A 13,308-nucleotide genomic window follows, 5' to 3' on the forward strand; every position below is an offset into this window, starting at 1 on the left:
TGCTTCATATCGTAAGGAAAAATAACAGTAAAACTGGAGTAACGCATAAAGACTAAAAAACCCTACTGGACCTAAGACCATGGCCTGCTCTTGGGAGAAAGGGGCAGATTGCCTTTCTGCTTATGTCATGACTCTCATTCCCCCCAAAGTGTTTGGAAATGTTCTCATTTGCCAACGAAGAGTTTATTGCAATATAGAATTCCAAAAATAAAATGTAGGTCTGTGGCTGGACTCCCAGAATCTAACTGGCAGTGTGTGTTTAGTTCATTGAATATGTATGCGTTGATAGCCACGAACTAGGGTCCAGGAGATTGTGTGTGATTGTGAGCCAGGAGGCTTGAATTCCAAACTCATTTTTGCCAGCTTTTTGCCTGACATTAATGACATGAGCCATTCTGTCCAATAAATAGCTTTTGGCCTATTAGTGAGCCAATTAGTCAGTGAGATGCTATTTCAGGAGGTATGGATACCCTTTTTCTTAAAAAAGAAAATAAAACAAAAAAAAAAACACAACTCAGCCATTGGAAGTAATAAATATCAAAGGGGTAAAATATAAGAATAAGTGCCAGACATGAAATAAAATTCTTAAAGGAGAAAGGTGAAATATTAGGAGATTGGAATAGTTTTCGCAGGAAAGGAAAATTTGAAGATTCATCTAGAAGCAGAACTAGACCTTGGAAATTATCAAGATAAAGAAAGAATTTTGGATATATTTTGGCAAGTTAGTGGAATCCTACCTGGGGCAATCTCTCAAGTTGCTTTCACAGCTAATGAACCAGCTATGTGTATTGTTGTCTTTGGTGCAAGTTGTAAAGCAAAATGTCTGTTATTTTGCTTGGTCAACAAATGGGTATTCTTAGTCCTTTCATGCAAGAAAACTCAAATTGCTTATCAGTAAATAAACCAATGACCAGGCATGCACTCCTGTAATCCCAGTGATGTGACTGCCTCTAATTCTAGCATTTAGGAGGCTGAGGCAGGAGGATTGTGAGTTTGAGGCCAGCCTGGGCTACAGTAATGAGATCCTGACTCAACAAAAAAGAAAATAAGAAAAAAATTGCCTTCCTGGATAGAAGTATAAAATACTAACATTTATAAGAATTTAATTCTTTAAAAGAAATTTAGAATGTCAGGCTGGAAAATTAGATCATTTAAACTCTCTGTAACCTTAGTTTTCTCATTTGTTAAATAAGATGATTAGATTAAATAACTGTGAAGGTTTTTAATCATTTAAGATCAGTTTTAGGAAAGTTCAAAACGATCCCATGATTTCAGTAGCCCTTTAATGAATTCATGAGATGTGCCAAGCATTTTAAATTAACGTCATTTAATTTTCTCATCACCATTTTAAGGTGGTAGATACATAGGCATTTTTTTTCTTTGCTTCTTATTTATTTTCTGTCTCTGCCAGTTGAATGTAAATTTCCTGAGGTCAGGAAATTATTTCTTACTCATCATTTTTTCCTTAGGAACTGAAATTTGTTAGATTCTGGGTCAGTGTATGTTAGTTAGCCTTCTAGCTTGGTAACCCCCTTGGCCACCCGAAGTGGACAGTGTACCTCGCCATCTAAATGCATGGCTTGTTGATTATGAATGCCTTCCTCTTTCATCTTGCTGTGTCCTACAGTATCTTTTGAACAGAAATGGACTCTGTGAGGATTTAATAAACATGCAAATAAAAAAACAACTCTTGTTAAATAACCTTAGAAAATCATTTCCTCCTTTAAGATTCACTTCAGATGTCACATTGTTGGTGAAGCTATTATTTTTCTCACACACAGTTCTTCATTCCCTTCTGGGTATTCCCATCACACTTTGTACACACATCTTTCAACTTGTGCCTTCTTGTTGTGTTTTTGTCTTTCCTGACAGAATTTGAGTTCATGGAGGGTGGAAATGCTGAATAGATCCTTAGGTAATAAGTCTGTAGTCAGCTATTTAAAATATCTTCTCAAAGAGGGAAAGAGAGAATGGAGCAGTTTGGACATCTAGAAGGTATTTTGATTTTTGCTAGATGTGGACTAGTGAGAGAACACTTGGGATCATAATTCAGCTATGATTGATTGAGGCACTTTGTCATATCCTGCTTCTTTGAGTTAATTCCACTCTCACAGTGACCTGAGAGATACCACTTTACAGAGAAGGAGATGAAGCAGTTTCCTCATTGTCACACTTGTCTATTAATAGAATGCTCACGAAATGTTGAATGATGGAGGAACTGGGTATGACTCCAGTCCCATGCTGGTGCTTGGTGTAATGCCCAGTGTACCAACATCAAATTATGGGTATGAGCTTTGTGGTTGTTGTCATCTTAGTTTTTTAGAGGAATTCTGTTCAGGAGATCATAGTTCTGTTTAGACATGGGAATCAGTGAGAAGATATGATTTAGTAAAATTGACTTTAAGCTGATGTTGGAATGTATTTTTTCTTTGAAGTGAAGTATGTATTTTATAGACATTGTTAAATATTCCTTTTAAATATTTCTAATTTCAAATAACATCATAAATGATCATTATGTATTATAATTTAGTACTTGCCACACACCTTGTGACAGGTTCTAATATCCCTGCTTCACAGCTGTTTAAACTAAGGCAAACAGAAGTTGAGTTTTGCCACTGGTCACATAACTTGTAGTTAATAGAGATATATTTAGGACTTTGACTTTTGGCCTACAGAATCTTAATATTCTTTATTTCTATTTGTATATATTTTAACTATAATAGACATATAAACATATGTCTATGTTAGTAATTTAATCAAATGCTAAATCCTATTTGTGAATTCCTACTGATGTGGGTAGTATATTGCTCAAGGTAATATAACCTGTGTGGCTTTCTCCTTCCCTTTACTATTTGATGATGTAATTCTATTTCTAAAAGAAATGTTTTATAAAAGGTTTACTAATAGAAGTATCAGATTCTTCTTAAGATGTGTATCTGTGTGGAACATTAAATTTTACAAGTGAATGAACAAACATATAAATATTTTGATAGTGAGGGGCATTTATTTTGGGATTGAGGAGTCTCATGGCTTGTTCTGTTTTCACTGGCAGTCCAGTCAGTGTGTGTGGGGAGGAGGCATGTGTCTGACTGGATCTTGTAGTGGAGGTGTTCAAGGGGTATGCATCACAATTGTAATTGAGTCACCATGTTGATTTTGTTTTGCCACTGAGTAGACAATGAGCTTTGCTTCTATGGCTGTCAAAGGTTTTTACATCTTTGTTCACAGCACCTTCTTAAATTAAAAAAAAAAGCTATTTAAGGCAAAAGTAAGTGAAATCCAGAATCCTTAGAGGCAGTTGATTTATTGTTCCAGTTCTATAATCTCCTACTTAAAAAATACATCCTACACAGTGAATGCCACGTACAGCTCCAGGAAGCTGTGAGTAGAAGCGTAGCTTGCATCAAAAAAACTTGTGTTCCTCAAAACTTATGGGACAGCAACAACAAAAACCAAACCTGAGTGTTGATAGATTAACTTACATGAAATAATAGGACTAAACAGTTTTCCTGGGGAAGTATACTTTCTAGGTATGTCAGGAATCATCTTTAGGTATCGAGAGAAGCACTTTGAACACATTTTATACTGTTTTAAAAATAAATGAACCCCCAGTATTTTGCCTTTTTAGTTCTATTTATATAGAGTAGCAATAAAGCAGAGAGCATTTGATCATGTTTTCATTTCAGAATTTATACTTTGCATGTGTGGGTGGAATGGGAGGGCTAAAATGAAAAAAAATCACTATATTTTTAAGTTGTAGTAAATCATGCAATCTTTAGTGCTTGAAAAATAAAGATTCTTTCTTTTTCTGCAGAAGCGTGCTAAGGGACAAGTAGTATTTGACAAAGTGTGTGAACACCTCAACCTCTTGGAAAAGGACTACTTTGGACTTTTGTTTCAGGAAAACTCTGAGCAAAAAGTAAGTGCTTTCATCTTTATTTTAGAAGGTACTATATTTTCTTAACCAGTTCCATCTCAGTATAAAATTTAGCTTTAAGATAACTTATGTGTTTATTATGATTTATTTTAACATATTCATTGTAGAAATTTAAGATTATCTGTGTGACAGCTACCTATAAGTTGGCATTGTGAGCATGTGTGCATGAGAACTTTCTACATATCATGAACAGGCAGTATGGAATGTCTTTTCCAGTGTTAATTATTTGAGACTGAAAGAATCAATTTTAAAATTAAGTTAAAGTTTTAGCTCTTGAACTCCTAGTGGAGTCAAGTCATGTAATGAATTTGTGCAGGAAAAGTATTTTTAAAATAATTATTTATTTTTATTGTTTACTTTTGGGAATACTGAGGTTTCAACTCAGGACCTTGCTTTTGCCAGGCAGGTACTCTATAAACCTGAACGCCACCCCAAGCCCTTTCTGCTTTCAAATAGGATGTTGCTGTTACAGGTGGGCCACCACACCCAACTTTTTATTGATTAAGGTGGAGATCTGGTGAGATACCCCTGGCAGGGGCCTAGTTTCCCAATAGCTAGGATTGTAAGTGTGAACCACCATGCCAGGCCCTGCCTGAGGTAAATGGTTTTTAATGGTGGGAAAATGGATGCTCTAGCATAAAGACAACAGACTTAAGAATGGTATTATCTCAATCATGTCCTGCTATGTGACTTTTGGTGCCTTATATAGTGGTTAGTCAAGTTTGCTGATTTTTGTCAACATACAGATGTGCAGTCACCTGTGTACTATGCATTAAGCATGCCAGAAAACAGGTGCATTGGAAGGAGTGTCAAGAGTAAGAGTACCCAGGTGTACTTGTTGACAGGGAGATAGTGCCTTGGTGGATAGAGTGTAGTGCCTGTGTGAGTTGAAGGTGCTGTTTGCCCTGCCGTGGCATCAGGAGTGTGGAGATCATTTTAGGTTCCCAAGGTACTAAGCAAGAGCATCAGATGGGTCTGATGGTTAATGCTAATTCCAGGCCACTTCAGGGCTTCTCAATTTTATAAGTAAGTTAAAGATAGAAATACTAACCAGTCTGACAGAGCCAGAGTTAACCTGTAGCCTTCCCTCCCTGTTAACAAAAGGGCTTTCTTTTTGGGGGGCAGTACTTGGGTTTTACTGAGGGCCTCATACTTGCTAATAAACAAGTATTCTACCACTTGACGCACAGCTCTGGTTCTTTTTTGCTTTAGTTTGTGAGGTAGGGTTTTGTGCTTTTGCCTGGGCTGGCCTCATGGTGGCCTTGGACTTTAATTCTCCTAAATATGCCTTCTTTGTAAATGGGATTGCAGGCATGCACTACTATGCTTGCAGAAAAGGGCTTTTTCTCTTCTGCTTCACCTTCCGAGTCTTGGGAATTACTGTGTGAGAAGATGCTGAATGTAGGAGTGAGGACTACAAGTTTGGCCCAGAGTTGCATCCTTTAGAGGAAGCCCTTTTAGCCTGTTTTATTGTGGCTATGGATAAATAGACTCACCATTATCATCATTTTGTCTGGTGATGTCTAGAGCACTTGGTCACGGTGAAAGGAATTATTGTCCAATATCTAACATTCAGTAGAAGAGAACAATCATTAGAAGAACATAAGTGTGAATTTTGTTATTTTCTTCACATGCCATCATTGTTTGTATTTACATGTAATTTAATGGAATTAAAGGCTACTAAGGATGATAATTATATGTTAATGTTCCCTACTTGCTCACTTTTAAATCCTGGATACCTAATTTGTGGGTTTATTCTATATTTAGACCAAAGGCAATTAAGTTCCATGCCTTCCTGCTGAATAGTGTGTGTTTTTATTAGAACTGTTCAGAGTATTCTTTAGAAGCAACTGCACATTCGACTAAATAAACTAGGTACTTTAAAAAATTTATTCATATGTGCATACATTGTTTGGGTCACTTCTCTTTTTTAATGCTGTAAATTGTAAGTTGAGCTTCATAGTGTTTGCATTCATGCTTTTCTGTTGGCCTTCAAAGGTAAGAGAGAAAGTGATGGGAATTTGGCTGTCATTATCTCTGGATTTCCTTCTGAGATTACATATTGGTACATTCACTGAAACATTTAATCTTTATAAAGTATGGAGACAATTCAGTATTTTCTGCAATATGTAGAATAACATGTTCTGTTAGAAATGGGATAAACTATATTAAGCAATATGGCATTTCTGGAACATTCATTTTGCATAGGAATAAGCGGTGTTTAGAGAATAAGATTCACTTTTTTAAGTTTAACACCCAAAAATGTGTCTTGACTATATCTTACACAGGATTGTCAGACCCATATATACTTAATGATCTACTGGCACTACCTTCCACTGTTTAAAAGCAAACTGGTCATCTTCCCCTTAAATGACATCTGTTCCCTGAAGAGTGAGTCCACAGTTCTTCCTTCCCTTTACCCCCTTCTGTTGCTTATCAGTTAACAGTTCTCTTTTCTGCTAACATCTCTTTCCTGCTTTCTTTGTCCACAGATCTTGCTTTGGTTTAGGTCTCTGACAACTCTTGCTTTGACTTACTCAGTAGCTTCTTAGCTGGATTTTTCCTCTGGGTTAGCTGGAATAACTAGGCCCCTATGGTCCTGTCTGATGTTGGTATTCTCTGGCTTAGAATCACTCAATAGATGCAGTCTAACCCCTTTGGTGTGATTTTTCGTTAGTTGGTCATATAACCTCAGTATACTTGAGCTTTACTTCTCAGTGATCTTTCACACACAAATACATATTCCATATATACCAAATTTCTCTCCCAGAAATGAGTTTTGCTGGAGGTGTGGCTCAAGTGGTAAAATGCCTGCCTTGCAAGTGTGAGACCCTGAGTTCAAACCCCAGTACCACCAAAAATGAGCCTTGCTGGTATTGCTTGTACATATTATTCTTTACATTGGGAATGTCCTTCCCTTTCATTTGCTATCTGAATGCCTGCTTTCCCTTAAGAGCCACCTTACGTATCCTCCTTTGAGCTTTTCTTTAACTGTTTTCTATCACCCTGCCTGCTCTCAACTCAGGTGAAGGGAATTGACAGTTCCTCTGTCATCAACACCGTTAGTACAAACCTTAATTTGTATATTACCCTTCCTCCTCATTAACATATGATTGCATCTGAAAATGGGATGATAAATTCTAATAAAAGAATTGTGTGGTGACAAGATAAAGGGTTTGGCCATGGAAGGGGATGGCTGAAGTCAAGGAGAGGTTAAGGTCATTAAGGCAGAGAATAAGATAAGGATAGGCTTGGGTAGGTTTTCTCATTGTCAGTACTGCTTAAGGAATTCCTTATTTTACTTTGTATTTTCTCAGATGAAGGTGCTTAAAAATTAGATGTACATTTTATACTTAGGCATTATTTTAACTCAAGGACTTTGAGAGTGGAGTGTCCTTCCTGAGACATTCACTTTTCAGCAATATAATTACTTATGTATGATTCATGTCCTTTTGTAGCTTTCGTATTGTGTATTTTTTATTCCTTCTGCAATATAGACAAGAGCCATTCCTCAGTGTATTTCAGCAAAAAAATCTTTTTTGCTTCCAATAGAGATTTGTCTGGTGTCTTTGTTTCCTCCCGCCCCACAGAAGATTATTACTATTAAATGGATTTAGCTTAATCAGTCCTGCTTTGTTTGAAATCCGTGTAACTTCAACAATAGGACACGGGGATGTTAAGTTTCTCTTTTGTCTGTTTTTGGTCCTGAGGATTGAACCCAGAACCTCATGCATGGTAAGCATATGTTCTGTCACTGAGCTTACCTATAGCCTATTTCCTTTTCATGCTGAATGCATGCTAGTAACAGTTTCTGATATTTTTTTCAACTGATTGTAAAGTGAAGGTGAGGCAAACCCATGAATATTTTCTATGAAAATTTTCCATGGAGATAGAATCTCAAGTTTCTTTGAGTTTCTTTATAGTATTGTATCTTCATGGTTGAGACACTGAGTTGGAAGCCTTTCAGATCATTCTGAATATGAAAATGTGACATCGTTAGTTTTCGAACTTTTTAATGTCCGTTGAGAATTTTTATATAAACTTTACTGTGGAAAATGTTAAAATTATGTGGAATCAAGCAATGTGTTATTCTTTTATATACAGAATTCCAAGTCCATGTAGTTCTTGTATTCATGTCCAAATGGGACTGTCATTGAGGGTTTTGGATTCTCTTTAAAGGGAAAATTAAGTTGTCTTGAATTTTTGATGTTAATAGAGTTTGGCATTTGGTGCAGGTATTACAATGTCACTTTGCTGAAAGCCATATTGAAAGAAATGCTTATTAGACGTGTAATTGATACCCACAGCTAACTTTATGAAAATTAATTAAAACAGTTGTCTGATAGCCAGACCATTTTCCCTCAGAAACAGAACTAAAAACTCTAATATCCAGCTTTGTGTATCTGAACTATTTTCAAATAAAGTTCTATATTCAACCCAGTTAAACTTTACAATCCCACATGCTCCCAGATGTATAGTGAATGTTCACTGTGATACAGAAAGCCTGTAACTTCTCCCAACACCAGCATTATGTGTAGATTTCTATTAGACCTAATTTATGCAGAAGTATATATTAAAGGGGGTCTCTTTCAGGGCTATTAATGCCTATGAAAAAATGCAGATTTAAGTCAGAACTCCTTTTATACTTTCAGCATTTGGTAATACAGTGTGAGTTGGGTTGAATTTGTTAATTCTCTCACCTGGCCAAATTGTAGTACATCAAGTGAGGAAAACATGTCTAAGCATTTGGAAAAACTTCTAACTGTGGAATCTTAGGATTCTCTAGTCAGAAGGGGAATTAACAGCAATAAATAGGTAGTTTTTTGGGGAAAGAAACTATTAAGAAAAATTTTTCTAATACTTGCTAAAACAGGCAGAATTTACTCAGCATTATTTCAATAGCTATAAGGACCATTGTAATGAGGTTTTGCAGTAGGTGAGAGTTTGGGCTACACTATGAATACAGCAAGGAAAAGTGAGAATTTATAGGCAAGGAACAGAGTATGTATGGTGGATGTCAGTGAATAGAAAATTGCTAAAGGTAAACACCAGGGTGTGTTAGTTGTTTTTTAGTTGCTGTGACAAAATACATGAGAAGAACAAAGGAGGAAAGGTCTATTTTTGCTCATGGTTTTAGAGATTGTAAGTCCATGATCAACTAGTTCCATTGCTTTGAGGTCTGTAGTGAGGCAGAAACAACATAGCAGAAGAAAGCTGCTTACCTCATGTTGGCCAAGAAGCAGGGGGGTGGGGTGGGGGAGTGAGAGAGATACTCAGGAGAGACCAGCAACAAGATGTAGACTCTAAGGACCCTCTCTGTTCAACTATATGCCACTTCCTCAGTTTCCATCACCTCCAAACAGCCCATCAAAGTTTGAACCCATCGGTGGATTAACTTCACTTATGAAGTCAGAGCTCTCATGACCTGATCACATCCCCCAAACAACCCTACCTTTTGAACATTGCTGCGTTTAACATATAAGCCTTTGGAGAACATTTCAGATCCAAACCATAATAAGAGGCAACTTACATGGATTCTGGCCAAATGATTTGACAGGATTCTTGCTGAATGTAGGCCAGGGTAACCCGACATTGCCTGAGGGATAGTGACAGATGAAGAACCCAATCAGATATTTAGGGTGATTAGATATTGAGGGTGGAGAATTCTGGCTAAACCAACTTGTTGGGAGATACTACTAAAATTGGATGAGGTATAGATGGGCCCAGAAATCCAAAAGTTAAGGTCTAATTGAGAAGAGGATTCAGGGGAGTCTGACTAAATTTATTCAAAGAGAGACTCTTTATCGTAACTAGAAAATGGATTTTGTGAATGTATCTTGAGTTGTTATCCAGCTCTGGTATGGTCAGAGCCCTGCTAAGGGTAACTGCTCATTGAGACTTGCTGATAGGATGGTGGTGATTGATGACTGCATTTGCTTATCTCTGTCAGGTGTGAGTAGTTAGCAAGTGGAATGAAAAGGCTATGAGTCTTGATGTTCTTTAGTATAGCTGCTTAGTGAATTTGGGAGTTGAAAGACAGACATAGATTTGGGAATGTGGAACTTGTATTGTGCTAGTCTCTCTGCAGAAAGTTGTCAACATTTAGCATGTTTATTAGTGAAGGCTGAGAGTCTGCCTGATGAGGTCTTAAAAATGTCTCTCCTTTTGGCTTTCAGAAAATGGACAAGAATTTCTGCATTAAAAGAAATGTTGAGCTATGCTACTCCAAAGAATAGTCCAAGGACCAAAAGTGTTGAACACCCCCTCAAAGCTTGTTAGAAATGAAGAATTCTTAGCTCTTACCCTAGATCTGCTGAATTAGTAGCTGCATTTTGGATTGATCTTTGGGTGATTCCTAAACACCCAAAGTAGCTAGGAATTTAATTTGGGAATAAAATGTTCTTTTGAGGTAGCAGAGAGAATTATAGGAGTTGAAATCTCAAAGATGCCTAGGAAGTAGGGGAGACCCTCATTTAATAACTCCACCTGGTTCATGGTCCTGAAAGTGAGCAAATGATACATGGCTACTTAGTCAAAAGTTAGGCCCTTCCTATTCTGCATGGAAAATTGGACCATATATTTTTTGAGGCTTTTTTAGACATTTCTGTTGTTAGATGATAGTTGAGAAACATTTTTCATACTTTTCCTGAGAACTGTTGTAGGGAGCTGTCTGAAGACTAATGGTTAATTAGGTCTCTTCACCCTCAGATTTGTTAGAAATTAAAAAGAGTTGGAAAGGAGTTTGTCTAATTAATTGATAGAAGGATTTTAACAAAAATATGTATTTGTACAACTATTCTCTATGCTGGAACTACTCTGCTGCTTAGTTACAACAAATCTCATAGCCCTCTAAGGCAAGATGTTTTGTTTGTTTGTTTTTGTTTTTTAAACCTCTTTTTCTTGCCATGGATTCCTCTGGCAGTCTAGTGGATTTCTGTGGGACTGCTTCTAAGAACAGTGTTTTAAATGTATAATCATAATGAAGCATATAGAGCTACAAAGAAAGCCAGTGTACTTGTAAAATTTGGAATAAAGTAATAGGTATGTTTTAATATATCAGTCCATCAGTAATCTAATTTAACTGTGATTTCAAAGTATTTGTTAGTATGAATGGTATTTTAAGATCTGTAGCTACTGAAGTGTAGTGGGAAAATAGTCTTGCTTTCTTGTAACAAGAAATACTACTGGTGTTAACTACAGCTTTTTTCTGCTATATTCACAACCAACAGTAATGGTAAATTTCAGTTAGAAATTAGTGAAAGAAAGATAACATTTTTTTTCTCCATTGTGAGTTTGTCACTACCTGATTTTATATTCTAAGGTGATTTAATAATACTAATACAGTAGGACTACATTTTAATTTTAGTTTACTTCTGTTGGAAGCCTGTTACAGGATTTCTTGTAACTTTTTATTAATTTCTTATTTTACCTGAGGTTCATTCAGAATATAATTTTTTTTTCTGGTAGTATGAGGATTGAATCCAGGGCCTTGGTGCATGGTAGGCAAGTGTTCTGCCACTGAGCTACATTGGTCGGCTGGGGAAGTTGAGAAGGACACCAGATTGAACAAGTAAACATTTCTGCCCTTAAGTAACTGGAGAAATGCTTCTTATTTTTTGTTTTTAATAAACCAAGATAGATTTTATTGAAATATGACAAGGGTGTCAGCTCTTCTGAGTTTTGCATTGTTGCTTATACCTTAAAGTCTGGGAAACACCAAGAGAATGCCCCTTTTGGCCTGACCTTGAATCTCTTGGAGCTGTCACTAAAGCTGCTGCCTCACAGATACTGTCCTTGGAGAGTGTTTCAGGTGGGCCCTGGGTAAATCTGCCTTTTGACACATTTGCCAGATGGATCCATATCATCAGGAAAACTGAGAAGCTTAGCAAAAATACCTTAGCATGTATATAGAAGTAAATAGACAGGCTATCAGTGATTACGGTCATGGGAAGGGTCATGCTATTTGTGTCTCATCTCTACCTCCAGGAAGGGAACGGTCTTCACTGTAGCACAGCCCATAACTGCCAGACAGTTTTCTCAGGAAAAGAAATTTGAGTTTTGATTTCATCTGGCCCATAATACAGCAGTGGTGTTCTATGAAGCCAAAGTCTTAATTTACTAACTTCTTGTAAGAATATCCATATAAATATGAAGTTCTTTAATATTTGTAACACCTCGCTTTTAGAAATAAAAATGTGAAAAGGGATTTGTAACAAAAGGGGATAAACTAATTTAATTTTAGTATTGCAAAAAAAGAAAAACAAAGCAAAACAAAACAAAAAAACCCAAACAAACCTCAACTATAAAAGCACAGGATAAAATCCTTTGCATGCATATTCATTCTTCAGGAGCATTTGAATAAATAATTGGTTGAAAATAACTGTCAGGTAGCTGTTGTGATTCCTATTTTTCAGCTGAGGAAATTGAGGCTTAAGGGAGCCAAGGAATGTACTGAGAGCCACAGAGAGTCAGAATTTGACTTCATGTATTTCTTAGTCCTAAGTCTGTATTTGTGGCTGTAGCAGCCAGATCTTTTAAGTCTAAAACATGGTAATGATGTACCATAATGCATCACCAGGTTGTGTGTAATCACTTGCCCCTATCATTTTTCTCATTCTCTGTTCTCGTTCCCTTTTTGTGTCTGTTGCTTCATCCATCCAACTTTGCTCAAGTGACAGACCTGAGAAGTTAATTTTTATTTGTTAAAAAGTTTTATGTCAGCCAGGCACAGTGGTACATGATTGTAATTCGCAGTATTCAGGAGGCTGAGCAGGAAGATTGCAAACTTGAGGCCAGCCTGGGCTACACAATGAGTTGTAGGTTATTCAGGGTTGTAAAACAAAGCCAGCAATAAAAATAAAAGTTTTGTGTCTACTATTTATTTGTAATTGATAATAATAATATTGTGTTTTTTATAGTTACATTAAAACATTTTTGTTTTTGTGAATTTGTGATGATAGTCAATAAAATTATGATTTTATTGATTTAAGTACTAGAAAGATAATTATTCAAATAAAACTAAATCTAATAAAATAATATAACTTCTTATTTAAGATGACCAGAACATGGAGAGGAAGGAGGCAGCAATGGGCAGATATCAATCAACAGGTATTAATTTAGTTTTAACCAGTTGCCTAAAACAACTGTACCCAGAAGGATATTAGTAATATGGTCTATCCAAGTCCTTACAAAGTTGTAGACTCAGGGAGGAGAAAAGGTGTCTTTCCTTCTTGACAAAAATGGAGCTTTCAAGCATGGAAATGAATGTGGTTAGGAAAGGGAAAAGTCCGGTAGGCAAATGGTAGGCCTCATTTCTTCTGTGGCTAAACTTGGTTCACTTAGTCTTTGAGTAGGGGTCTGAAATAAGAAGC

General features: G+C 36.5%; 1 protein-coding gene across 33 annotated transcripts in view; it reads left to right on the forward strand.

Moving 5' to 3' along the window:
- The window catches only part of Epb41l2 (erythrocyte membrane protein band 4.1 like 2), a 199,187-nt gene that overhangs the window by 106,897 nt on the left and 78,982 nt on the right, over positions 1–13,308 (forward strand). For all 33 annotated transcript variants that reach the window (XM_074074649.1, XM_074074742.1, XM_074074794.1 and 30 more), the window contains one exon: positions 3,815–3,919. In XM_074074649.1, the coding sequence (XP_073930750.1) occupies positions 3,815–3,919 (105 nt within the window). The remainder of the gene's footprint in view (positions 1–3,814; positions 3,920–13,308) is intronic.

The sequence above is a fragment of the Castor canadensis genome, chromosome 1 (genome assembly GCF_047511655.1).
Source record: "Castor canadensis chromosome 1, mCasCan1.hap1v2, whole genome shotgun sequence".
Classification (NCBI taxonomy): Eukaryota; Metazoa; Chordata; class Mammalia; order Rodentia; family Castoridae; genus Castor; species Castor canadensis.